The following is a 24,279-nucleotide window of genomic DNA, read 5'->3' on the forward strand; positions in this document are numbered from 1 at the left end:
CAGGGCTGAGCCCGCAGAGCAAAGAGGGAGGTGGGAGAGGGAGAAAGGCAGAGGGAGGAGCTGCGGTCAGGTCGCTATTTGCACCTATCGTACAAAGTGAAGAAGAGTTTGTTGGTTTGTTTTTTCTTTTTTTTTTTTTTTTCCTCTTTTTTTTTGTTTTGTTTCCCCCCTCTGGAAGTTAAGTCCCCGGCGGATGGAGTTCCACTGCCATCGGGATGGTGCTCACGGGTGTCTGGTGGTGGCTTTGAAGCATTAAAAAGTGCAGTTAGAGCTCTCGGGAGGGTTCTGGTTCGGGTGGGTTTTTCTCGGTGCGCCGTTACGGAGGGGAGGTGAGGTGTGGTGGAGGGGGGCGGAGGTTTGGAGGTTATATTTCAGCTCTTCCTCGCTCGCAGGCCGCTGCCGAAGGCCGCCCTTCAGTTGCTACAGCACTGGCTCTTGTTCTGCTGGGTTTGCTCGTGAAGGTCCACGCCTCTGCTCCTCCCCGCTGCACCGCTCGTGCTCTGGGGCTCGCTCTTTGGCAGCTTCTTGGCTGGAGGGGGGAGAGAAGCATCAGCGGGGCTCCCAGCGCCGCTCCAGGGAGGAGGAAGAGCTGCCCTGAGCCCCAACGCCGCGCTCAGGAGGCATCAGCTCTGCATCGCACAGCAGGGCAGGCTGTGAGGGAACCGACCCCCCCTTCACCCTGCAGGACCCACAGGGCTGATGAGGAGAGGCTGAAGGAGCTGGGAATGTTCAGCCTGGAGAAGAGGAGCTCAGGGGAGACCTCACTGCTCTCTATGACTGCCTGAAGGGAGGCTGTAGTGAGCTGGGGGTCGGCCTCTGCTCTCATGTCATCAGTGATAGGAGCAGAGGGAACGGCTTCAAGCTACGGCAGGGGAGATTCAGGCTGGGCATGAGGAAGTATTACTTGTCAGAAAGGGTGGTCAGGCACTGCAATGGATGCCCAGGGAGGTGGTGGAGTCACCGAGCCTGGGGGTGTTCAAGGAAAGGCTGGATGTTGTGTTGAGGGACGTGGTTTAGTGGGAGCTACTGGGAATAGGTGAACGGTTGGACTGGATGAGCTTGAAGGTCTTTTCCAACCTTGGTGATTCTATGATTCTATGACCACCCCCCCTCCCCCCGCAGCCTCACCGATGGCCAGGAAGAGGTCGTTCACATTCATCGCCGTCTTGGCCGACGTCTCCATGAACAACAGGCTGTTGTCATCTGCGTAAGCCTGCGCCTCCTGGAACAGAGCAGCCAGGTGAGGCTCCAGCAGCCACGGGGGGGCTGCAGGGTGGGCAGCCGACACTTACTTCGTACTCCACCATACGTTTGCTGGCCAGGTCGGCTTTGTTGCCCGCGAGCGCAATGACGATGCTGGGGCTGGCTTGCCTCTGCAGCTCTTTCACCCATGTTTTCGCCCGTGCAAATGTTTCCTGGGAGCAGAGAGGGGGAGATGTGGGGTTACCACAAAGCGGGCGCCCCCCAGGGACCCCCCACCACGGGCTGAGCCTGCGCCGAGAGCCTCACCTGGTTGGTGATGTCGTAGACCACGATGGCGGCCTGCGCCCCCCGGTAGTACATGGGGGCCAGGCTGTGGTATCGCTCCTGGCCCGCCGTGTCCCAGATCTCAAACTTCACCGTTGTGTCGTCCAGGCAGACGGACTGTGTGAGGAACGCCGCTGCCGGGAGGGAGGAGGACGTGAGCATCACCCCGCTGCCCCCCAGCGCCCAGCCCACGACCGCCCGGCCCCCGGGGATCGAAGGTGCGGGAGAGGGAAGCCGGCACGAGGCGCAAATGGAGGCGGCAGCCGCAGGAGCGCAGCTCCAGCCCCGGTGCAGCCTGCAGGCAGCGCCCCCCAGCGACTCACCCCCGATGGTGCTCTCCTGGTACTCGTGGAATTGCCCCTTGACGAAGCGCAGCACCAGGCTGGATTTCCCCACCGCCGATTCGCCCAGCAGCACCAGTTTGAACTGACAGATTTTGCTGGCTTGGGATTGCCCGTTCGGCCTGGCGGCTCCTCTGCTGGTCATGGCCGGGCTGCTGCTGGGCTCCTGCCCTGCTGAGAGCCGGGAAGGCACCGACGCTGGGAGCGCAGGCGTTGGTTCCACCAGGCAGTCCTGGAAGGGGAGGAAAGCAGTCGGTCACTGCGTGCTGCACCATTAAATCCCTCCGGCCAAATGCAGTACAGGTGTGACGGGCGCTGGCACCCCTGGGTGCACAACAAGGACCTGACTGCTCTGCTTCCAGAGCTCCAGAGCGACTCCCAGGAGCTGGGTGGGAAAGGCTGAACCCGAGTGACGCCCAGGGGAGGCAGCGCCTCTGCCAGGACAAGGCTTAGCCTCGCGTCCCAGGCCGCTCCTGTTTGTAGCACAGCACAGATTCCTCAGCTGCTTCACCTCTCCCTGCCCAGAGGAGAAGCTGGGAACCAACTCCGCAGCTCAGCCTCCAAGTTCCTCAGCCTGAGGTTCTTTTTCTGCTTTCTGTTTTCCCTCGGCACGCACTCAGAGCAGACAGCACAGTGCATCCCATCCGCATCAGCAGCTCCTTCAGCCACAGCACTGATGGGTCACCGTGCGGCCCGAGTCCTTCAGCTCCCACACCAGGACAGCAGGGAAAGTAAGGTTTGTGCTTTTCAAGCTAATCTCCTTCATTCATTATTTTTCTTTTAAGGCTCACCTCCCATACGGCCGTAGGACACAAACGGCCGCTGGAGCACAGCCAACAGGGGAAGGCCATCAGTGCCTGCGCCCCCACGCACGGCTGCGAACGAAGCACCTCCACGCAGTGCTGAGCCCAGGCCTTGAGCCTCACAGCCCCCACAACCCACAGCCCCCTCAGGCCCAGCCCCGGGGGGGGAGGTTCCACTTCACCTTTGCACTTCCACGGGCTGGATGCAGTGCTGCAGCACGCACACCCTACAGCACCAGCCCCAGGACCACCGGCTGCTCCTGTTACACCAAATCCTCTCACCTGCAGAGGCAACCAAGCTGAACTGTACACACAGTTACTCCCACCACACCTTTGTGTCACAGCCAGCAGCGCTCGCTGTGACTCGAGGTGCGAAGCACTGAGCTCCATAAGCACACACAGGCCCATGAAACACCAGCAGGCGCTGACTGTGGGGCACCGTGCTGCACAGCTCCCCCAGCACAAAGCTCACAGCTGCAGCAGCGACGGCTCCACATCATGCGGGGCTGAATCGGGAGGTAAAGTCTCCCACCGCAGGACCCCACCCCGACCCTACGAGGACGCGGAGCCCCTGGGAGCAGCGCCGCCAGCAGCCGCACAGCACAGCATTGCAACAGCCGCCAGGGCCAACTGCTTTCCTGTTACCGGGCGGACTTCTCCTATGTCCCAACCGCACTCGCACCACCGCTGAGGCGGCTGCGGGACCGGCGACCTCCGGTGGGACAACGTGGGGCCCTTTAAAACAGAGCCCGCGCCGCCCGGTCCCGGTGCATTCTTCATCTCTGGCGGCTCTGCCGGACGCAGCACCGTTTCCATTTGGCACAGCGGGGCGGTCGCACTCTCTCTCGGCCCTCACCGGACCGCCGGGTGCCGCCTGCTCGGGCGGGGGGCCCGGGGGCGGCCAACACCGGGCGTTCGCTCTCCCCCCCCCCCCCGGCCTGCGCCCCCCGCGGCGGTGCGCCCGGCTCCCCGCCGGCGCCTCGGAACGGGCGGAGCCGCGGGGAGATCGAATTGGGGGAAAACCAGAGGAATTCGGCTCGGTAACGAGAGCCCCTGTGGATACCGAAGGAACAGAACCGGGCCCGGTACCCGCCCGGCCCCGAGCTCCACCCGTGGGACTCCGGCAGCCCACGGCTCCCCCCGGGCGCTCGGCGCACCGCGGCACGGCGGACCCGGTCCCCGCCCCAGGCCGGGCCCAACCCCGGGCCCAGGCCGGACCCGGCTGTTCCGGTCCCTCTGGGCGAGCCCTGCTGGGCTCCAAAGCCTGCACGCGCGGGAGGCGGCCCGGAACCCGGCCCGGCGCTCGGCCCCGCCTGCAGCCGCCCCGCTCCCGGTACCTGCGGCCCCGGCCTCCCGCTGCGGCCCGAGCACACAAACAGCGCCTCAGCCCAGCCCTCCTCTCGCGGGCGGGATTAAGGCGCGGCTCCGCCAATGGGCGACGCGCGACGGGGCGGCGGGCACGCCTCTTCCTGTCGGCGCAGCCAATGGGAGTGGCGGAGTATGCGTCATCGCCCCCGCCCCGCGCGAGACGGCCTATGGAAGACGGTGATTGGACGGATGGGCAGCGCGGCACCGCCAATAGGAGTAAGGGAACGGTGAGCCAGTGGTCAGCAGGAATGCCGCGGGGAGGCGGGGCCAGAGGTGAATGACGGAGCGCCCGGCCAGCGGGATGCGTCACCGCGTAGGGGGCGTCACCAGGAACAAATAAGGTGACCGAAGGGGGCGGACCCCTGCGGCAGCAGTGACCAATCACAGGGCAGAGGAGGCCCAGCCGGGCCAACCCGCGGCTGGCGGCGCGATGAATGACGAAACGCAGGGCGGTGCCTCGCGGCCATTCACGGGCCGGGTTGCCCATGAGTGACAGCCCGTGGAGCTGCGGGGGCCGCCGGGAGCCGCGACCTCTGACCCCCAGCGGCTCTCCTTCACTTTTGCGCTGCGGTCTTCGGCGGGGGCGGGGCTAAGCCTGGCCAGTAGCAGCGCTTCATAGCGCCAGGGGGCGGGGCCTACAGGGACCGGGGCCTCATACGGACCCTATGGGGGCGTGGATGGGGCAGTGGGACGCAGGGACGCATATGGACCATATAGGGACTATGGGACACAAACGGGCCCTACGGCGACCGTGTGGCACGTATGGGTGCTGTGAAGAGATGGGGCACATATGGGCCCTATTGGTATTTCAAGGACCTGGGGGCAGTCACTGGGGAGCCCTATGGGCATAGCGGCCCTACAGATGCACAGGATGGTGCTGGGGGTGCTGCAGGCAGGTGACAGAGGACAGACTGCTCCCAGCCAGCTGAGGAGGGGCTGATAGGGGTCAGACACCCACAACCCCCCCCATGTCCCACAGGCACTGCTGAACAGGAGCTGCACAAAGGGCTTTAAATGTCAACTACAAAATGGCAAAAAAGTTACAAAAGTCAGCGAGGAAAAGCCCGCGGGGGGGAGGGAAGAGGTGGACCCCCACTGCCACCCCGGGGACGGAGGAGAGGGGGACAAAGGGAGGGGGAAGGCTCTGTCCCTCACCCTCCCACCTCACCCTCAGCTGTAAGTGCCCGAGAGCCCAGGCAAAGGGGGGGTCCCCGCCCCGAGCAGTCCTGGGGGCCGGGGGTCCCAGTGCCCCACTCTGCGCTCGCGCTGTCCGCAGCCAACGTGCCCACCCCCAGCCCAGTGCTCACAGGCGCAGGTGGGGGACAGCCCTGGTGACATCACGGAAGAAGGGATGGCCCAGCGCTGCCTTGGCCGAGATGCGTTTGTTGGGATCGTAGTGCAGCATTTGCTGAAGAGAAGCAGAATTGGGGACGGTGAGGAGGGGGGGGGGGGGCTCCTCATTGCGTCTCCCCTCACCGTCCCCCCCGGCCCTGTGCTCACCGCCAGCAGCTTGCGGCCCTCCTCATCCAGCGGCGGCACCACCTTGCCCAGATCCTGCCGGGCCCACTTGGGGAAGCTGGGCTTGTAGTCGGGCAGGGCGGTGACGCCGGGCCAGGCAGCCTCATCCGGAGTCCCCAGCGTGCGGAAGATACGGAAGAGCTGATCGATCTCCGAATCCCCGGGGAAGAGCGCGCGCCGCGTCACCTGCACGTGGTGGCATCAAACGGCCCCCGCCCCATGTGAGCACCCCGTGATGCTGGGTCTGGGCTGGGGGCTCACATGATGCTCCCCCACCCCCACCCCCCGGCACCCACAGAGCCCCTTTGTGCCTCTGTGCTCGCGGCCAGCCCCGCGTGCAGTGATGTCAGGGCTGAGACGGCAGCATGGGGGCAAACTGGGGCACATCCTGAGTGTCTGCAGTGTGTGACCACAGCGCCCCTTGGTGACCTCAGAACGCGACCACAGTGTCCCCTCAGTGTCCCCAGGGCGTGTATTGGTGGTATCCCCAGGGTATCACATAGGTGTCAGTGGGGCAGGTCCTTTGTGTCCCCAGGGTGTCAGCACAGCATCCCCTTGGTGTTTCTCAGGGCACATCTTTAGTGTCCCCAGGGTATGACCGCAGTGCCCTGTCCTCCAGGACACATCCTTGGTGACCTCAGAACGTGACCAGTGTCCCCTGGGCACGTCCTTGGTTTTCCCACGATACCCCCAGCGTATCCCAAAGGTCTCAGCAGGGCAGCTCCTTAGTGTCCCCAGAGTATGACCACAGTGTCCCCTTGGTGCCCCCAGGTCAACCCCACAGCACCTCCAGGGCATCCCTCAGTGACCCCAAGTGTCCCCTGGAGTAGCAGCTGCTGTCCCACGGGGATGCAGCCCCTCCCCTGCTCCTCCACCCCCCTCCCCCCGCTCACCATCTCGGCGAAAATGCAGCCCAGGCTCCAGATGTCCACGGCAGTCGAATAATACTTGCAGCCCAGCAGGATCTCAGGCGCTCGGTACCACAACGTCACCACCTGCGGGGTGGGGGGGGCAGACTTTGAGCACAGAGCCACCCCCGCTGCCCACAGCCCCCCATCCCCACACCCGCCTCGTGCGTGTAGGTGCGCACAGGCACCCCAAAGGCGCGTGCCAGCCCAAAGTCAGCCAGCTTGATGGCACCGTCGGCATTGATGAGCAGGTTCTGAGGCTTGAGGTCTCGGTGCAGCACGCGGTGCGCGTGGCAGAAGGCCAGGCCTTGCAGCAGCTGGAACAGGTAGCTCTGCAGGGATGGGAGGGGGGGGGGAGGTCAGCACTGCCCCGTGCCCCCCCGCCACCCCTGCCCCGACCCACCTTGATGAGTGGCAGCGCGATGCCACCCAGGGACGATGCATCCATGAACTTCTTCAGGTCCTGGTGCAGGAACTCAAAGACCAGGTAGAGCTTGTTCTCCGTGTGGATCACATCCAGCAGTCTGGAGGAGGGGTGGACTGGGTGCTAGCATCACCCCCCTCCCCCCCAATGCATCCGGATCCCCCTGCAGCCCCCAGGCCCCCGCACAGCCTCCAGACCCTCCACAGCCCCCAGACCCCCCCCGCAGCCCCCAGACCCCCCCGCAGCCTCCGGATCCTCTGCAGCTCTCAATCCCCCCCCCCCAGCCCCTCAGGCCTTCTGCAGCCCCCAAACACCCCCACAGCCCTCAGACAACCCCCAGCCAAACCTCCCCACGCAGCCGGCTGCCAGCAGAGCGTCCCCATAGATTCTCTACACCCCTCTCCACGCCCCCCCCCCGCGCCCCCCCCTCACTTGACGATGTTGGGGTGGTTGAGCTCCTTCAGCAGCGAGATCTCTCGGATGGCCGTGCTGGGGACGCCCTCGGTTTCCCTGGGGGAGGAGCGGGTTGAGCCCTTCCCGGTGCCCCCCACGCCCCCCCCCCGTCGCCCCCCGCCCGCTCACGTGTCCAGCCGGATCTTCTTCAGCGCCACCACCTCGCCCGTGACCTTGTTCCGGGCCTTGTACACGACGCCGTACGTGCCCTCCCCGATCTTCTCCACCTTCTGGAAGTTCTCCATTGGGTGGGGGGGCGGCCCCGGGCGGTGGGGGCGCGGCCCGGGGTTGCGGTGTCCCGGGGTCCCGGGCCGGGCACGGAACGATCGCGGCCGCCGCTTTTCCCCGGCGCGCCACAACCCCGGGGCCCCGCCCGCGCCGCTTCCCGCCGGCCGCTGGCCACGCCCCTCGCGGCGTCCCATTGGCTGAGCCCGCGGCCGGGCGGGGGGCGGCGCGGGAGATCTCTTAAAGCGACAGGCGCGGGGCGGGCGCCTCTCGACCCACGCGTGCAGCGTTCGCGGGTGCTGCGTCCCCGCGCGCCTTCTTTCCCCGGGACGCCGATGGCAGAGCAGCCGCCCTGACTGCGGTACAGGCCCTGAGCCCGGGTTGTTATCAGGCTGTTGCGAATGCAGTGCTACACACGGTGTTCCCAGGCAAACGGTCCCGCGGACGCCCTCCCCGCGGTCATGCTGTCACGCACGCAGTCCCACGCACGAGGTTCCCATGCACACAAGCGCAGTACTTCATGGCCCTCTATGTGCATCCTGCCAGCCACAGGCACCAGTGCTGACGTGGGCTGGGGCCAACTGGGGGTCTGCACACAGACTGGGGGTCCCTGTGTGGGTGCAGTATGGGGGTCTCCCTGCGAATGTGTCCCATCCCAAGGGGGGTTCCAGGGTCGCCCCTACAACCCAGCTCCCTGCAGCACCCGGCGCACGGATCAGGCACTGCTGTGCTGTGAGCGGGGGGCAGTGGCTGTGCCGAGCCCTTCGCGGGGGTCTCACACACCCCGAACCCACCGGCTCCGAGCGGAGATAAGGGAGCCGTGTGACCGTAGCCATGTGCGCGCACACATGCCCACACGTGCACACACGTGCCCACCCGCAGGTCCTCCCCGGGGCCGTCCCTCGGGGTGGGGCTATGTAAAGAGGGTCCCTTCTTATCCCCCCGCAGCGGTTGCCTTCGCCTCTCCCGGATCCGGAGCGCAGGGAGCATGCGGTTTCAAGGGGCCATCGTGCTGCTGGCGGCACTGCTGGCCCTGGCCACGGCACAGCAGCGTAAGTGGGGCTGCGGGAGGGGGGGGGGAATCGTCAGGCAACCGGGGTACGTGAGGGGTGGTCCTGGCTGTGAGCTGCCCGTGGGCTTCGTGGGGCAGCCGTGGGTTACCTGCGGGACCCCAAATGGGGACGGGTTGGGGGTGGGTGGTGGCACTGAGTCTCCCAGAGCAAGATCGGCCTCGGGGTGCGCTCTGCGGTGGGTGTGGGCCCCCAGGGTGGGCTCAACCAGCCCCGTGTTGTGGGGAGGCCCCAGCACGAGGAGGGAGCAGAGTCTCCATTGCTTTGTGCCCACGGGGAGCCCATGGGGACCCCCATCCCTCTGCGCACAAGCGATGCAATGGGGATCCCGTGGGGACCGCGTGCCCCAGCCGGTGGGGCACAGAAGGGACACGGGGGGAGCGCTCACCCCGTCCAGCCCCGCGCTGCAGCTCAGCTGAGCGTCACATGAAACAGCTTTGGGCAGCGCCATGTGACGGGCTTTGCCCCGCACCGCAGCCTGAGCCCATCACGTGTTTCTGGGGCTGGGCGGGGGGTCCCAGCGCGATGCCACGGCCTCCGTGTCCCTTTTCCCGCAGGAGGCGGCGGCCGGAGCCGCGGTGGCTTTCAGGGCCCGGTGTGGGCCGGCCGCCCGGCGCCGTTCCGGAGCTGGGACGCAGCGCGGTACCGCCCGTGGCAGGAGGGGAGAGCGCAGCAAAGCGACTGCTGGCGAGGTGAGCACGGGGACACACAGTCGCGGGGACAGACGGCCGCGGCGCTGCTCCCTGAGCCGCCGTCCCCGTGCCTGACAGGAGGCGACGTCACCTTCGACATCAGCAACGATGCTCCCACCATGGCGGGCGCCAGGGCCACCTTCTCCATCGCGCTGCGCTTCCCCAGCACGCAGACGGCGCTGCACCGACGGCCGCGTGGTGTGGAGCCAGAACTGCACCGTGAATGGTGGGCACAGCCGGGGGCTCCGCCGGGGGCACAGCCGGGGGCTCAGCAACGCCTCGCTCACGTTGTGCTCCCGGCAGGCACCCGCGTGGTGCAGGGGGAGCCGGTGTTCCCGGAGCAGCTGGCCGAGGGCTCGGATGGTGTCTTCCCCGACGGGCAGCCCTTTCCCCGCAGCGCCTGGGGCAAACGTGGGAGATTCGTCTACGTCTGGTGGACGTGGGGTGAGGACGGCTCTGTGCCGAGCTCCCAGCACTGCTGGGACGTCCCCATGTCCCTGAGCGCGGTGTCCCCGCAGGGCGTTACTGGCAGGTGGTGGATGGAGCGGCGTCGCAGCTGACAGTGGGGACGGACGGTGGTGGCCCTGGGCTCCTACACCATGGAGGTGGTGGTTTATCACTACCGTGGCCGACAGAAGTTCATCCCCATCGGCCACGCCAGCACGCAGTTCAGCATCACCGGTACGTGGTGGCGGGGTGGGTGGGCTGGCAGCGGGCGCAGCGTCCCCACGCTGATGTCCCTGTGTCCCCCAGACCAGGTGCCCATTGCGGTGGACGTGACGCAGCTGGAGGCGGCAGCGGGGGACGGCGGGCGCTTCGTGCGCAACCGCCCCGTGGCCTTCAGCGTGCGGCTGCACGACCCCAGCCATTACCTGCGTGATGCTGACATCTCCTTCTCGTGGGACTTCGGGGACCAGAGCGGCTACGCTCATCTCCCGCAGCCCCACCGTCACCCACACCTACCTGCAGGCCGGTTCCTTTGCCGCCCGCCTGGTGCTGCAGGCAGCCATTCCGCTCAGCTCCTGCGGCACCTCTGCACCCCCAGTTGTGGATCCCACCACCGGGCCGGCGCCTTCCTTGGGACCCACGGCCACGCAGCCTGCAGGGCCCACGGGATCCGGCACCGCCCGCGGCGCCCGGCACCCCCACAGCATCCAGCACCGCCGCAGCATCCAGCACCGCCGCAGCACCCGGGACCACCGCAGCACCTGGCACTGCAGCAGCACCCGGAGGCTCCGGGGCACCAGCAGAACCCACGGGGGTCTCAGTGGCCGTGCCCTCAGACGGTGCTGCCACCGAGCCCATCCCCGACCCGGTGCTCAGCACTGCAGTGCCCGGTGCAGCAGCCGGTACAGACCCGACTGCAGACCCCCTGCCCCCCACCTCAGTGTCCTCAGGTGGGGACGCTCTGGGCACTGTGGCCCCCACAGCAGTGGAGGGAAGCGTGACGGCAGGTGGGTGCTGTTCCTACAGGGCAGAGGGAGATGGGCTTTGGCCTGGGGGGTCCTGCGAGGGAATGGTTGGGTCCCTCCAACCTTTTTCCAGCCGCTTCTTTGCTTGGGGCTGCTGCAGGTGTGGGGACAGCAGGGGACGTGGCCGCAGCCACCCCTGGAGCCACCGCTGCGGACACAGCTGTGGACACAGCTGCAGCCACGGATGGGGACGCAGTTGGACCCACAGCTGCAGCTACAGCTGAATCCATAGCAGATCCCACAAGCTGGAGCCAACAGCCGTTGTCCTCTGGCAGTGCCACGGCTGGAGCCACAGCGGAGCCACTGCTGCTGGTGAAGCGCCAGGCGCCCGAGGCTGAGCCCAGCGGCTGCGTCCTGTACCGCTATGGCAGCTTCTCCACTGAGCTCAACATCGTCCGTGAGCACTGGGCTGAGGGGTTGGGGGGGGGGGTTCAGGGGGGTTCAGCCTTCATGTGACACCCCGTCCCCTCACAGAGGGCATCGAGAGCGTGGCCATCGTGCAGGTGCTGCCCGCGGAGCCTGAAGGCAGCGCAAACAGCGTGGAGCTGATGGTGACGTGCGAGGGGAGGTGAGGAGAGCCGGGCACGGTGCACCAGAGATGGGAGCAGATGGGGACGGGTGCACGGGGTTGGGGACAGCTGGGGGACCACGGGCTGGAGCTAGGCAGAACGTGGGGATGGCAATGGGGGCTGGGGGGTCCTGGGAGCGCACTGATCCCCCCCCAGCCTTCCCGAGGAGGTGTGCACCGTGGTGGCGGACGCCGAGTGCCGCACAGCGCAGACTCAGACGTGCTCAGCCGTGGCACCGGCGCCGGGCTGCCAGCTGGTGCTGCGCCAGGACTTCAACCAGTCCGGCCTCTACTGCCTCAACGTCTCGTTGGCCAACGGCAACAGCTTGGCTGTGGCCAGCACCCGTGTGGCTGTCGGAGGTGGGAGAGGGATGGGATGGGGGAGGAAGGGGAGGGGGAGGTGTGGGGCTGCTGCTGAGCTGCTTCTGCCCCCCCAGGAGCGTCCCCAGCTGCCGGTGGCACCACGCTCACCGTGGGGCTGCTGCTCATTGCTGCTGCTCTGGGCACGGCTGCCTACACCTACCGGTGAGCGGGGGGAAGGACTGGGACAAGGGGGGGGAGAGGGACACGGAGACAGCACAGCATCACCCCCTCTCCCTTCTGCTTGCAGCCGTGTGAAGTACAGCCCACTGCTGCCCGCAGCCCCCCCAGCCCCCAGGCCCCACAGCTGGCTGCCCCCTGGTGCTGCCCTGCGTCTGCTGCTGCGCCAGGCTTTTGGGGGGGCTCCCAGTGGAGAAAGCAGCCCCCTGCTGCGTGCCAACACTGTCTAGGGGAGGGGGAGGGGGGTCTGCATCCCACCCCCCAGTACAGAGCCCCCTGCCTGGCCCGAGCCCCCAGGAACCGGGGGGGATGCGAGTACCGGCTGCTAATAAAGACTCAGCTCAGCTGTGCTCCGTCTGTTTGCATGGGGGGGGGATGGGGGGGAGCCCAGCCGCCAGCTTTATTACTACAAGAGGCACTTGAAACGCGGGGGTTGGGTGTAATAAATAGGGCACGGGTGTGGGGGGGCCTAGCGGGGTGGGGACTCCAGCCTCTCCTCCCACCCCCCCGTGGGGGAACCCATCCCTGGGTGCACAGCAGAGAATGGGGAAGGACAGAAGGGCCCTGCCCAGTGCTGGGGGGTGGGGGGGTCCGGTCCCCTTTAGCCCTCCACAGAGCCCTTCTTAAGGCCAAAGAAGCTGGAGGAGCGGGGCGGGGGGGCCATCAGCATGGGCGCCTGGTTCTTGTGGGTGATCTTGATCTGTAAGAGAGGATGAGCGTGGGAGGGGGGCAACATGGGGAGGGCACAGAACCACTGGGGGATCCAGGGGAACTAACAACCCCCCCCCACCCACCCATCCAGCATGGGGATGCATACAGTGCAGGGTGGCTGCATCCAGGGCTCTCCATCAATCTGCATGGGGAGGGCTTTCAGCGTCCTGCAACAACAGCCCCCTTACGGTTCACCCGCAGCCCTTCGGGGGGGCGCACAACCCCTTCCCCCTCCCCCCCCCCTTCCCCAGGGCTCACCGCACGGTGATCTCGGAGCACTTGGCCAGCCGCGTTCCTGCGCTCTTCAGCCCTGTGTAGATCTGCCCCATTTCCAGCACTCCCTCCAGCCCCACAACTTCCAACCGCTGGTCGCTCAGGTCTAAAGGGGAGGGGTGGAGGAGGGGTCAGAACCGCGCCAGCCTCGAGGGAGGGGTTGTTTCCAAACCGCCCCCCCCACGCCACGCACCCTGCACGCAGGTCTTGAGCGTTTCGGCGTCGGTGATGGCCGGGGGCTGAGCGGCACCGGGCGGCCGCCTCGCCTCCCCCAGCGGGCGCTTGGTTTCACCCCACAGGTTGGAGCCTCCGTGCATGCTGGGGATGTTGAGCACGGCAACCCCCGCCAGCGCACCCCGCAGCTCCAGGGGGGGTCCCGCAGCACTGGGGAGGGGAGCGGGGTGAGGGCAGAGCGCCGGGGGGGGGCACAGGGATGCAGGGACGAGGCGCACCTCGATGCTCAGGCACTCCTTGAGCTTCTTGCAGGTGGCAAAGAGCGTCTCGGAGGTGGCAAACTCCAGGTACCAGAGCTTGTTCTTCATCCTGGGGGGGGAGCGCGGCGTGGTGGGGATATGGGGACGCACGGGGGGGTCGCAGGATGCGGCCCGGGGCCAGCACTCACCTGCTGTTGAACTTCTCGGGGTATTTCTCCCGCATGACGTGGAAGCGGTGCGCGATGGAGGCGTCCTGCGGGGGGCAGATGGGCGCAGTGTGGAGGGCTGACACCCGGCCGTGCTGCGCCTCCCCCTCCCCAGCAGCTCCCAGCCCCACGCACCACCCCAATGGAGAAGTAGTTGTTGACGATCTCGTAGGGCACGGGGTCACCAGCCTCGGTGGGGCAGGTGGGCAGCACCCGCAGGTGCCAGCGGTCCATCTGCACCACGCTGCTGCCCTCGATGTCCTTCAGGATCTTCACCAGGTTCTCCCCATCGTAGCCTGCGGGTGGCGTTGGGGGAGACACGGAATCAGGGGGGCGGAGGGGGATACTGGGCTGCCCACCTCCCACCCCACTGCTCACCTCCACCCCAGCGCAGGCACCGCGCCAGGTCGTTGCCGGTGCCCAGGGGCAGAACGGCCACGGGTGGTCGTCGGGGAAGGTTGGCTTTGTCTGCAGGGAGAAGTGCAGTGAGGGGGGGGGGGGGGAGGATTTGGCCATCAAATCCTGGGGTGTGGGGGGATGGGGGGGGGGGGATTTGGCCATCAAATCCTGGGGTGTGGGGGGACGGGGGGCTGCAGACCCACCAATGGCATCCAGGATCCATCCCACGGTGCCGTCACCGCCGCACACCAGGATGCGGAAATCTGGCACGTCCCGAAAGAAATTGAGCCTGGGGAGAAGGGAAGGGAAGAAAGGAAGGCAGGGAGGGAGGTCAGGGCTGGTTGCCCCCCTCCCAGCACTTACACACCCCCTGTCCTATTCCCTCCTTACCCTGGGTTGGGTCCTCCTTGCTGCAGGTTGTAGACCTGCCGGGGGTTCAGCAGGTACTGGAACTTCCGGAGCACTCTGCGGGCGATGGGAAGGTGGGCTGGGGGGGTCCAACCCCCACCTCCCCCTAAATCTGTGTGTGGAAGAAGGCCCCACAGCGTGCCTGGCGCCTGCCCAGCCCCTCACCTCTTTCCCTGCTTCCCTCCGCTCTTGGGGTTGACGAAGACGAGGAGTGGGTGGGTGTCGGGCACAGGGCTGACCTGTGGGTTTGGGGGAGGGGGGGTTGAGTGCCAGGCATGGCCCCATAGGGGGACACAGATACAGGTGGGGGCACAGGGGTAACAGGGGAGCGTGTCTCACCCGCAGCGCCTGTCCTTCGGGAGTGGTGAAGACCTGTGGTCCGTCCTCACCCGGCGTCCCACTCTCATCCTTTTGGCTGTTCTGCCGCTCCTGCACCCCCAGCAGGGAGGTGACACCCACGTCCCCAAACAGGGACATCCCTCATTCCCCTAAATCCCCCCCCCTTCCCCTGAGCTCACCAGCACCACAGGATAGATGGCGGAGGGGGGGCAGGATGTGGTCCCTCAGCAGCCCACAGTCACAAGCGGGGGGCACAGCGGGTTTGCAATCCTCGTGGATCTGGGGGGCAGAGACCACGTCCAGCCACCCCATCCCTTGGGGATGGATGGAGGAGACGGGGACCCCCCTGTGACACCAACCAGCACCACGGGGGCCCACATCCCCTCCGCCCATCCCCACCTTGAGGTGACACCAGACGCAGTGCAGCCCCGTCAGGCTCTGGAAGCTCTTGATTTTCTTCTGGCATTTGCCACACTTGCTGGCCTCACAGCCCCCTTTCACCCAGACGTGGGCTTGGACCTGCGTGGGCAGTCATGGCGGGAGGTGGTGGGACAGACGGACGGAGGGACGGACAGACAGGAGGAGGAACGGGTGGGCAGGCGGACGGAGGGACAGCCAGGCGGGCAGGCAGCTGCACAGCTTGACAAAGGAGACGGATGGGCAAACGGACAGATGGACGGACAGAGAGACGAGTGGACGGACGGATCGCAGATGGAGCCACGGACAAACGGACCGGCAAACGGAGCAGGCGGGCGGGCAAACGGACGGACAAATGGATGGACAGACGGGCGGACAGCCGGGGCACTCACACCGGCCTCCTTGCGGGACTTGGCGTAGGTGCTGATGCAGCTGGGGGGGGCCTTGCGGGCGCAGCGCTCGTGGACCGTGAACTTGCAGACTGGGGGGCGCGGCCGTGAGGGGGCGGGGCTCGGCCCCTGCTCCCACCCCCCCAAACTGCCCCCCAGCCAATCGCAGCACGGCCCCCTCCGCCCCGGGAACCAATGGCAGCCCGGAGTTTCCCGGGTGGGTGGGGTTTCTGCAGTAGCCACGCCCGCTTTGGGCGCGGGGCTCCCTCAGCTGGAGGGGGCGGGACTTCCTGCGACACCTGGGGCGGGGGTCCCTCGCACCGCATCCCCACCCCCCAGCGCCCCCATCCCACCCAAGGGAGGGACGCCACCCCATCCTCGTCCCTGTGCCCCCCATCCCACAGCCACCCGTCCTCATCCCCAGCCCTCTTCCAGCCTCCCCCCATCGCTGTCCTCCTCCGCATCCCCTCCCTGTCCCACCTGCATCCTCACTCCATATCGTGTCGTGTCCCCCCCTCCTTCCCCCCTCCCTGCCCCACTCACAGGTGCAGCACAGCCCCTGTTTGCGCAGCCCGACCAGCAGCGTCTCGCACACGTTGCAGTAGGCGGGACGGTTGAAGTGTTTCAGGCGCCACATGTGCTGCCCATCATCCTTCATGTGCTGACAGGGTGGGGGACGGGGAGGTCAGGACAACCCCGGGGGGGTCCCGGCACGGCGCACCCCCCACACTCACCACCTCCAGGCCCAGCAGCACCAGCAGGGGGATGTTGGTTACACCGCCGCGCAGCCACTCCGCCAACGACACCGCGCCACTGCCATCATAGTCGATCTCCCGCATCATCTCCTGCAGGATCTGGGGGGGACGTGGGGCTCAGGGGGTCTGGGGGGGGCACACGGTGGGGAGGGATGCGGGGCCACTCACCGGCTTCAGCTCTGTGACGTCCCAGTCCAGGTATTGGGCCACCCGCATCATCTGGGTGATGATCCGCTCCACCTCCTGCAGCACGGTGTGGCGAGGATGAGGGTGGGGGGTGATGGCGGGGGTCCCAGGTGCCCCCCCCAGCCCTGTCCCCTCACCGAGCTGTCCAGGAGCCCGTTCCCATCCTTGTCGTACAGCTTAAATGTGACTGCAGGGGGAGGGAGGGGCACAGCAGAGTCAGATGGCGGTGCTCCCCCTGGCCTCCCGGTGCCACAGGACCCCCACTCACACTCCAGCTTGTCCTCGGGGCGCCCGCCCTCCAGCAGTGAGAAGTAGCAGGAGACATCGTTAACGCAGACGAGGTCAGCATCTGTGGGATGGACGAGGCTGAACCCACGCTCCCCCCCGTGTCCTGACCCACCCCCCCATTTCCCAGTCCCCCCTCCATGTCCTCACCAGCGCCCGGCTGCCCTGTGCTCTGGAAGGACCTGAAGAGGTGATGGCACAGCGTGTCCGGGACATCAGCTGCCTCCAAGTAGCTCCTCAGAAACAGCTTGAAGCCCTCGAAGTCCACACACTGGGGGGGGCAGAGAGGGGCTGGAGGTCTGCGGGGGGGAAGCAAGCAGCCCCTGGGGTGCGGGGGGGGGGGGGAGGGCTCACCTCTCCCTGAAGGTGCTGGGACAGCATCCCGTCACCATAGAACTCCTGCAGCACGTCCTGCACCTTCCTGCTGCTGTCTGCGGGCACAGGCGTGGGCAAGGATGCTCGGGGAGCGCACACCGTGCATGCATGCACACATGTGTGCAAGGCGCACCCACGGGAACACACATGTTCGCCTTGCGTGCCCACGGCTCCATCGCAGTGCACACGTGTGCGCGGGCCGCCCCATGCGTGTAAAACCCCTGCCACGCACACGCACAAAGCCACGCACAGCGTGCAGCCACACCCGCGCACACGAGCTGCTTCTCCCCCCCCCAACTCACAGTCCAGGTACTTCTGGAGCTGGGCGAACTCCTCGGGGCTCAGCGTGCCCCACTCCGCGCTCTCCTCCATTGCGCTGCCTGCGGGCGGAGGGAGGCGGTGGGGACACGGCGGGGGTCTCCCCGCTTTCTCCCCGCCCCGTTTGCCCCGGCGCAGCTCCCAGCACAGCCCCGCCCCCCCCACCCCCCCTCGGGCCGGGCGGGCGGCAGCTCGCTCGCACACGCACAGGTCGGGCTGCTCGCATCCTGCTGCCACGCATCCGGCCGCCTCCCACGCACCCCGCGGGGATGCGGTTCCCTCCCGGCCCCGCGATGAGGCGGTGCCGGCCCCGAGGGCGAAGGCTGAGCTTTGCTCCCTGCGTGGCACCGGGCGGCAGATGCTGAGCGCGGCCCGGGAGCGGCGCCGGGCGGAGGTTGGGGGGAGGGGATGGGGGACACGGAGCGACAGCCGCAGTCCCCCGGGACCCCAAATGTGACCCAAAGGGGAGGAGGACGATGCGTGCGCGTCCCTCCTGCCGCCTCCCGGAGCACCCATGGGTGATCCCAGCACCACTCCCATCCCCTTCTCCCCCCGCACCGGGGCTGCGTCAGGAACCCGCGCTGGGGGAACCGAGCCGTGGCACGATGCCGGCCCCCCCGGCCCGAGGTCGGACACGGCCCCCGGGACCCCCCCCGGAGCGGCGGCTGGTTCCCTTATTTAGTAACGGGCAGGGAACGGGAACCGTGGGGGGGTGGGGGGGGGTGCGGCACCCGCGCACGGCCCCTCTCCGCTCCCGAGACCCCCGGGCTGCGCTCTCTCCCTCGTGGACCCCGGGGCGAGGCGGCTGCCGTCGGATAGGAGGCACCGGGGCCGCCTCTCGCCGTGCCGGTGTCCGCGCAGCCCGGGGCGGCTCCGGGACGCGCAGGTGGGAGCGGCGGAGCCCAGCGGCGGGGCGGGCGGGGCCGGGCCCTTCGCTTTCCCCGTTTTCCTCCTCCCGCCGCGCCCCGGGAACGAGGAGGCGGAGGAGGGACGGGACGGGAACGCAGCTCGGAGCTCACCGCGCTGAGCACCGGGAAGCGGATCGGGAGGGGCGCGGGACCGGGCGGCGGCACCGAACCCACGCCCCAGGGTGCAGCCCGGGCCGTACCCCGCCGGTGCCGCTTCCCTCCCGTTCCCCGCGCGGTGCCGTCGGTTCAGCTCAGCCCGATGCGCTCCGCTCCGATCGGACCGAGCCCCGCACTGCCTGCTTCAGTTCGCTCCGGTTCGATTCCTTCCGATGCAGCCAACCCCGGTGCGGCTCATCCCGGTAGCACCGGTCTCGCCTCGCCCCGCCCCTCCCTCCCGGCGCCTTCCCGCCACACCCCCGGTGCCCGCCGGTACCTGCGGGGCTCCGCTCGGTGCCGCCGCTCGGTCCGGCCCGGTGCCCGCGCGCTGTCTCCGCGGCCCAGCCCCTCTGACATCACGACTCGGGGCGGCACCGGGAGCACGTGCGGCGGGGGGGCACAGCGCCGGGGCGGGGTCCGCTCCTCTCCGCTCCCTGCCGGGCTCGCACCTGTCCCGCGCTCACGGGAGCCGCTTCCGTTGTACCTTAAATCGGCCGGGGGGCTGACAGGGAGGCTGGGACCGGAGGGGGGGGCAGAGGGGAGCGGGAAGGGGTAGAAGGGGGCACGTGTGGAAATCCCCGCGGCAATCGCAGCGCGGGGCCGGGCCGCATCCGGACTGCCCCGGGGGTCCGGCGCTGGAAGGAAGGGCAGTTTGTTCCCCCCCCCCCCAACAGTGAACCGCATGATGCTGCGGTGCGGGGAGCCCCGACCCTCCTTGTTCCCCGACGTGACGCCGAAGCGGGGCGGGACCGGCCCCGAAGGCTCGGTTGAGGCGGGTTATCCCCCGGTCACCCCGATCCCGCAGCGCGGGCACTCTCTAGCCAGGCGTCACCGCAGCAACCCCGCACCTAGCGACTCCGCACAAAACGGAGCGCTGCGCCTTTAAAAACAAAATGGCCGCCGCCGCCCGCGAATCTCCCCAATCCCCTGTCCGGACGCCGCGCCGCCACTTCGGCGGGGCGTGGGGGCCGGAAGTGTATCGCGCACGCAAGATGGCGACTCCCTATGTGACTGATGAGACCGGTGAGTGCGCCGCGGTGCGGGCCCGCCGCTGCGGGACGGGGTCGGGCGGCTCCGGCGCTGCGGAGCGGGGATCTGCAGGGCGCGGTGAGGCCGAGGCCGCGCCTGGTGGCGGCGGGGCGGCTGCGCTCCGCGGGGTGGGCTCCGTCCCTTCTCTCCGTGGGCTCGGTTCCGTTCTGCTTTTTCCCTGTGGGTCCGCGCCGCGGCCCCATCTCTGCGTGGCGTTTCCCACAACGCACTCCGTGGGCTCGGACCTCCCCCTGTGTTCCCTGTAGGGTCAGATCTTCTTCCTATGTTTTCTTTGGGGTCAGATCTTCACCCTGAATTCTTTATGGGCCAGTATCTCCCCCCACACACGCTCTCTATGGGGTTACATCAGTCCCCCCATGCTCTCCGTGGGGTCACATCTCCCACTCCCGTGTTTACTCCCATCCTCCCATGTCCCAGCAGGGCCGGTCCCTTCCCTTCCCCCCAGAACGGTACCAGGTGCTGGGCAGCCCCCAGCCCCGCGGGAGGAGCAGCCCCTTGTGCCCCCCACCCGACGTTGCTTTCTCCCCCATAGGGAAGTACATCGCCTCTACGCAGCGCCCTGACGGCACCTGGCGGAAGCAGCGGCGCGTGAAGGAGGGCTACGTGCCACAGGAGGAGGTGCCGGTGTAAGTGGGGCAGGCAGCCAGGTGTGGGGTCCTGGGGTGGAGCCCCATTGCTGGCATCAGGGCGATGGTGTCGGTGTGCCCAGGATCCCAAATTTGGGCACTTTGTGCTGTTACCTGCGCCCCGCTGGGGCTGTGGGTGCATGGCAAGGCTGGGAGACCCCAGTGTCTCTGAACCAGGTCACATATTGAGGTCTCAGTCTCTTTCCAGGTGCCTGAGCACTTCTGACCCTCTTAGCCCTTAGCTGAGTCCTGATGGTACGTATCTGGCTGCTCCTCTGCGCAGAGCTGGGCTGAGCCACGGCCACGAGGACGTCCTGAGGAGCTCAGGGCAGTGCTGGAGCTGAGCACTGGGTCAGGGCTGTGCTGTGCTGATGGCGAGGATGGAGGTGGTGAGGTTTGCAGCTCCACGGGGGCAGCAGTGCCGTCACTGCATCTCCTCCCATGCAGGTATGAGAACAAATACGTGAAGTTCTTCAAAAGCAAGCCTGAGCTGCCCCCGGGGCTGAGCCTGGAGCCCAACGCCCAGCCCGGCAAGCAGCCCAGCAAAGCGGAGGGCGGGGAGAGCGGACTGTCCAAAACAGCAAAAAGGAACTTGAAACGCAAGGAGAAGAGGAAGCAGCAGCAGGAGAAAGGCGAGAGGGAAACAGACGAACTGATCCAATCGCTGGAGAAGGTCTCCTTGTCGGGGGGCAGCGGCGGGGACACGAGAGCGGCCGCACCGCAGCCGGCCTGCAGCGCCCAGAGCTCCGCTGACGGGGAAGCCGCAGCCTCAGAGAAAAGCAAGAAGATCAAGAACCTGAGGAAGAAGCTGCGGCAGGTGGAGGAGCTGCAGCAGCGGCTCGACTCTGGGGAGATAAAGCAGCCGACCAAGGAGCAGCTGGAGAAGCTGGGCCGGAGGAAAGCCCTGGAGGAGGAGCTGCAGGACCTGGAGCTGGACTTGTGAGGGGGGGGCCGTCGTGGGGCCGGCGTCCCCAGCGCAGGCCTGTCTGGACTGAGCGCCGGCCCCTCTTTCCCGGGGTTTTGTTTTGGGTGGGTGCCGTCGTTTTTCCACAACAGTTGTTTTTTGGTTTGTTTCTTTGTTTCCCAGCTATCGGTGTTAGGAAGTCGGCGACTCTCAGATACCTCTCTCCTTTTTAAAGTTTATTCGGGGGAGCCGGGGCAGGGCTGGTGCTGCGGGGGAGGCGGGGGCAGCAGCTCTTCCTTGACTTCTTCCCCAGCCCCTCGCATTCTGTGTTACGGCCTGTCGTCCTCTTCCTTTTATTTTTAAGAACGCAATAATAAAATTGCAGTAGTGACCCGGCGGCAGGAGCTCAGCTCTGCCTTTCCCTGCTGAGGACGGTGCAGGGATCCCCCCGCGCTCCCCAGCCCGCCCAGCCGCAGCCGTGCCAACGCCGGCGTCACTTCTGGGAGCTGCATGGGACACAGCTGCCTTTGTGTCCCGTGAGCAGCGTTGGAGCGTCGGCCCCCTCTTGTGCCCCATTTTCTGGGTGGCCCCACGCTCCAGCTTGGCACCAGCCCACGTCCTGCTGCCCGTTGGGAGGGGCGGCGCATGGGATGGCGCTTGTTCTGCCCCAACCCTGCGCTGGGCTCTGCTGGGGGACGGGGTTTGGGTTCATCCTGCGTGGGGCTGAGCAGGGAGAGCTGTGGTCGGTCCCGGGATCGGGGAGGTGGTGCACGGGGATGGAGCTGGGCAGTTTGAGATGGGAGAGATGATGTCCATAAGGGGACTGGGGGATTCTGGGGGGCGCTGGAGCGTGGAGGAGGAGGTGTGGGGGGTCTAGGGAGCTCAGGGCTCACAGATGGGGGGTGTTGGTGGTTTGGGGGATGCAGGAATGGGCAGCCCAGGTGGTCGGTGGAGCTGGGGGCCTCGTGGCAGCAGGAATGGGGGTATAACAGGTTTGGGAGTCAGAGAGGGGAGCTAGGGGCAGCTGGAGGCATTCAGAACACTGTAGCTCAGGTACAGCAGTGCGTGCACAGCGCTGTGTGGGTCCTACAGAAATAGCTGTGGGGAGTTATTTGCTATGAAGTCTTTCCTTGCACTGGTGGGAGAGTGGAGCTGAACCTCTCTGGAGCTGACAGGGTGCAGGGGGTCGCAGTGGATGTGGGGCTGCTTGTGGGGCAGGAGCTCCCATTTACTCTACGAGGATGCCCTGTTATTATTTGCCTGCTTAAAAGGGCAGGCGTGGGGGGGGGGACAGGGGCCTCTCAGAGGTGGCCTGGAGGCACCGGGGTGGCGAAGGAAACAGCGGAGCCACAGCCATCACTGAGGGTCCCAGCCGGGTCCGGGGGGCTGCGTTCTCCAGCTGCTGGTCCCACGAGCTCTGGGGGTGGAAAGGGGAGTCAGCAGTGGTGCGGGGCCCCCCCTGCTCCCCCAGCACAAACTCACCGAGGCCAACGCGTTGCACAAACTGTGTGTCACTGGGGCAGGCTGGTGGCGGTGGCTGCACTTGGAGGGGGTTCGGTTCTGCTGGCATTTGGCTTCCTGCTGATGGAGGTGCAGCAGCTGAGGATCACTGTAGGGAGGGGGCTTGGCACCGGCCCCTGCCATCACCCCCAGCCCCATGGCCATCTCCTCAGTCCCTATGCCGTCCCCATTGCCGTCTCCACCTCCCTCATCATTTCCATCACCCTCCGTGTCCCCTTCCCCACCTCTGCTGCCCCACGCTCATCATGCACACCCTATAACAGTTCCCATCCCTGTCCCATCCCAGTTCACTCCTCACCCTATCCCATTCCAACTTCCATCCCCACGCCTATTCCCATTTCCATCTCAACCCATCCAAGCCTCCATCCCCATGGCCACCCCATCCCGTCCCATCCCATCCCATCCCATCCCATTGCCATTCCCACCTCCTCCCCACAGCCATTCCCACCCCACCCCTCCCCACTCCCCTCACCGTTGCTGCAGCAGGACACCAAGCAGGCTGAGCACCGGCCAAAGCCCCAGCACGACCCAGCTGTACCAGCAGAGCTGCCCCACCGCCGCCATCCGCAGCCTCTCGGAGACGTGGAGCACCAAAGCAAACCCCTCCACAAAATAATCCACACACACTGCCACCACGGCAGCGCCGAGGACGGCAGTGGCCAACGTGGTCAGCGCTTTGGGCCACCGCAGGGCCAGCAGGGCGCAGAGCAACGCCGGGCCCAGCAGGACCCCCACCAGCACCCACGGGCTCAGCGGTGGCACCAGTGGCGCAGCAGCTGCCAGCACGGCCACGGCCAGCAGCAGCCCCAGCAGCAGCCCGGTGGAGAAGAGCCCAACGCTGCGCAGCAGAGCGGTGACCAACCCGCAGAGCGAGCCGATGGCCAACGCGATGCCTGCGCTCACCTCCAGGCTCAGCCGTGTCTCCAACACGCGCTCCTTGTAGCACAGCAGGAAGATGGTGCTGGAGCCCAGGAGCAGCCCCGAGGTGAACATGATGGCTTTGAAGCAGCGATGGCCTGCGGGGGATGCGGGGGATGTGGGGCTCAGTGGGGGCTGCGCCACAGTGTCCCCGGTGCCACCCCCCAGCTGCGCCCCGTGGACGCATCCTGTCCTGTCCCCACTGCCAAACGTGTTCCGTGCAAACGCCCCATTGCACCCCACAGTGCCTCCCGTGCCAGCCCCCGTCCATACAGCACGTGTCCCATAGTGTCCCCAGTGCCATCCCCCATGGACACATCCCGAGGTGGCCCCGTGTCACAACCCCACAGCCTCCCCCTGGTATCTCCTCCCCCTACCCCCGGCGGTGCCCCCCCGGCGCTGTGCCACCCCCACCCCTCACCAACGCAGCCATAGAGAAGGCCGAGGACGCAGCCAAGGGTGCAGAGGACCGCCGGACCGGGCTCATAGTGCAGCCATGGCTCCAGGCGGCAACGCGGCTCCGCGGGGGCTCCGGGCTCCATCCCGGGCCGGGGAGGGGGGGCGGGCGGGGGTGAGGCTGTGCTGGGGGCGGTGGAAGCGCCCAGAGGGAGCCCCGCTCCGCTCCCCCCATTCGCGCATCTGGCGGCGGGGCCACATCTGGGGCGGGGAATCGGAGGAGGGCGGGAGGGGCCGGGGGGAACGGGGGGGCTCTGAGAACATCGGGAGCAGTGGGAGGGGGTCGGGAGGGGCGAACTCTGGAGCCACCGCGGCTGCAGAGTCGACTCCATTGCT

The 24,279-nt window shown here is 67.2% G+C and overlaps 6 protein-coding genes across 8 annotated transcripts; 2 read left to right on the top strand and 4 right to left on the bottom strand.

The window, feature by feature from the left end:
- Positions 1-148: 148 nt before the first annotated feature.
- On the bottom strand, positions 149-4,114 carry RAB5B (RAB5B, member RAS oncogene family). Of its 2 annotated transcripts, XM_048928649.1 has the most exons (7): positions 4,009-4,114; positions 2,854-2,953; positions 1,851-2,100; positions 1,510-1,661; positions 1,293-1,415; positions 1,129-1,222; positions 149-529 (listed from the first exon to the last, which is right to left on the bottom strand). In XM_048928649.1, exons 3-7 carry the CDS (start codon positions 2,011-2,013, stop codon positions 414-416), a joined length of 648 nt encoding a protein of 215 aa, XP_048784606.1. In that variant the 5' UTR covers positions 2,014-2,100; positions 2,854-2,953; positions 4,009-4,114; the 3' UTR covers positions 149-413. The 2 variants fall into 2 exon arrangements, with proteins under 2 accessions (XP_048784606.1, XP_048784605.1); XM_048928648.1 differs by lacking the exon at positions 2,854-2,953 and having other exon boundaries at positions 150-529; positions 4,009-4,113.
- A 571-nt stretch (positions 4,115-4,685) lies between these two features.
- Positions 4,686-7,724, bottom strand: CDK2 (cyclin dependent kinase 2). 2 transcript variants are annotated; one of them, XM_048928657.1, is made up of 7 exons: positions 7,472-7,724; positions 7,322-7,399; positions 6,869-6,989; positions 6,627-6,797; positions 6,451-6,552; positions 5,540-5,743; positions 5,019-5,447 (listed from the first exon to the last, which is right to left on the bottom strand). In XM_048928657.1, the coding sequence occupies exons 1-7, from the start codon at positions 7,585-7,587 to the stop codon at positions 5,343-5,345; spliced, it is 897 nt and encodes a 298-aa protein (XP_048784614.1). In that variant the 5' UTR covers positions 7,588-7,724; the 3' UTR covers positions 5,019-5,342. The 2 variants fall into 2 exon arrangements, with proteins under 2 accessions (XP_048784615.1, XP_048784614.1); XM_048928658.1 differs by lacking the exon at positions 6,627-6,797 and having other exon boundaries at positions 4,686-5,447.
- Positions 7,725-8,491: 767 nt separating this feature from the next.
- On the top strand, positions 8,492-12,270 carry PMEL (premelanosome protein). The gene is given in 15 exon segments (XM_048928659.1): positions 8,492-8,619; positions 9,195-9,329; positions 9,408-9,511; positions 9,513-9,555; positions 9,633-9,773; positions 9,848-9,906; positions 9,908-10,010; positions 10,083-10,252; positions 10,254-10,461; positions 10,499-10,783; positions 10,902-11,198; positions 11,276-11,369; positions 11,527-11,729; positions 11,807-11,894; positions 11,980-12,270. Coding segments are annotated over 15 exon segments (2,154 nt in total). The 5' UTR covers positions 8,492-8,555; the 3' UTR covers positions 12,140-12,270.
- A 25-nt stretch (positions 12,271-12,295) lies between these two features.
- On the bottom strand, positions 12,296-18,905 carry DGKA (diacylglycerol kinase alpha). The gene is given in 26 exon segments (XM_048928656.1): positions 12,296-12,609; positions 12,727-12,787; positions 12,879-12,999; positions 13,087-13,264; positions 13,266-13,277; positions 13,346-13,436; positions 13,516-13,580; positions 13,669-13,829; positions 13,912-14,001; positions 14,136-14,221; positions 14,323-14,397; positions 14,506-14,579; positions 14,680-14,769; positions 14,859-14,888; positions 14,890-14,958; positions 15,079-15,198; positions 15,489-15,577; positions 16,029-16,146; positions 16,220-16,339; positions 16,409-16,483; positions 16,564-16,613; positions 16,695-16,775; positions 16,862-16,982; positions 17,066-17,142; positions 17,389-17,466; positions 18,746-18,905. Coding segments are annotated over 25 exon segments (2,223 nt in total). The 5' UTR covers positions 17,459-17,466; positions 18,746-18,905; the 3' UTR covers positions 12,296-12,510.
- Positions 18,906-19,372: 467 nt separating this feature from the next.
- Positions 19,373-21,420, top strand: PYM1 (PYM homolog 1, exon junction complex associated factor). Its single transcript, XM_048928710.1, has 3 exons — positions 19,373-19,491; positions 20,051-20,144; positions 20,592-21,420. Exons 1-3 carry the CDS (start codon positions 19,461-19,463, stop codon positions 21,085-21,087), a joined length of 621 nt encoding a protein of 206 aa, XP_048784667.1. The 5' UTR covers positions 19,373-19,460; the 3' UTR covers positions 21,088-21,420.
- Positions 21,421-22,047: 627 nt separating this feature from the next.
- On the bottom strand, positions 22,048-24,207 carry LOC125685490 (transmembrane protein 198-like). The gene is given in 5 exon segments (XM_048928546.1): positions 22,048-22,465; positions 22,531-22,626; positions 23,042-23,585; positions 23,909-24,060; positions 24,062-24,207. Coding segments are annotated over 4 exon segments (909 nt in total). The 3' UTR covers positions 22,048-22,465; positions 22,531-22,559.
- Positions 24,208-24,279: the final 72 nt, after the last annotated feature.

This window comes from Lagopus muta, chromosome 28 (assembly GCF_023343835.1).
Source record: "Lagopus muta isolate bLagMut1 chromosome 28, bLagMut1 primary, whole genome shotgun sequence".
In the NCBI taxonomy this organism is placed as follows: Eukaryota; Metazoa; Chordata; class Aves; order Galliformes; family Phasianidae; genus Lagopus; species Lagopus muta.

Bases quoted from the DNA above. Each gene is read 5' to 3' on its own strand.
- RAB5B (XM_048928649.1), bottom strand. From the start codon at position 2,013: ATGACCAGCAGAGGAGCCGCCAGGCCGAACGGGCAATCCCAAGCCAGC. The intron at 1,662-1,850 runs GTGAGTCGCTGG...CCCTCCCGGCAG, and splicing joins CCAGGAGAGCACCATCGGGG to CGGCGTTCCTCACACAGTCC. The intron at 1,416-1,509 runs GTGAGGCTCTCG...CTCTGCTCCCAG, and splicing joins TCTACGACATCACCAACCAG to GAAACATTTGCACGGGCGAA.
- CDK2 (XM_048928657.1), bottom strand. From the start codon at position 7,587: ATGGAGAACTTCCAGAAGGTGGAGAAGATCGGGGAGGGCACGTACGGC. The intron at 5,744-6,450 runs GTGAGCGGGGGG...CACCACGTGCAG, and splicing joins GCTGCATTTTCGCCGAGATG to GTGACGCGGCGCGCGCTCTT. The intron at 5,448-5,539 runs GTGAGCACAGGG...GCTTCTCTTCAG, and splicing joins AGGGCCGCAAGCTGCTGGCG to CAAATGCTGCACTACGATCC.
- PYM1 (XM_048928710.1), top strand. From the start codon at position 19,461: ATGGCGACTCCCTATGTGACTGATGAGACCG. The intron at 19,492-20,050 runs GTGAGTGCGCCG...TCTCCCCCATAG, and splicing joins CTATGTGACTGATGAGACCG to GGAAGTACATCGCCTCTACG. The intron at 20,145-20,591 runs GTAAGTGGGGCA...CCTCCCATGCAG, and splicing joins CCACAGGAGGAGGTGCCGGT to GTATGAGAACAAATACGTGA.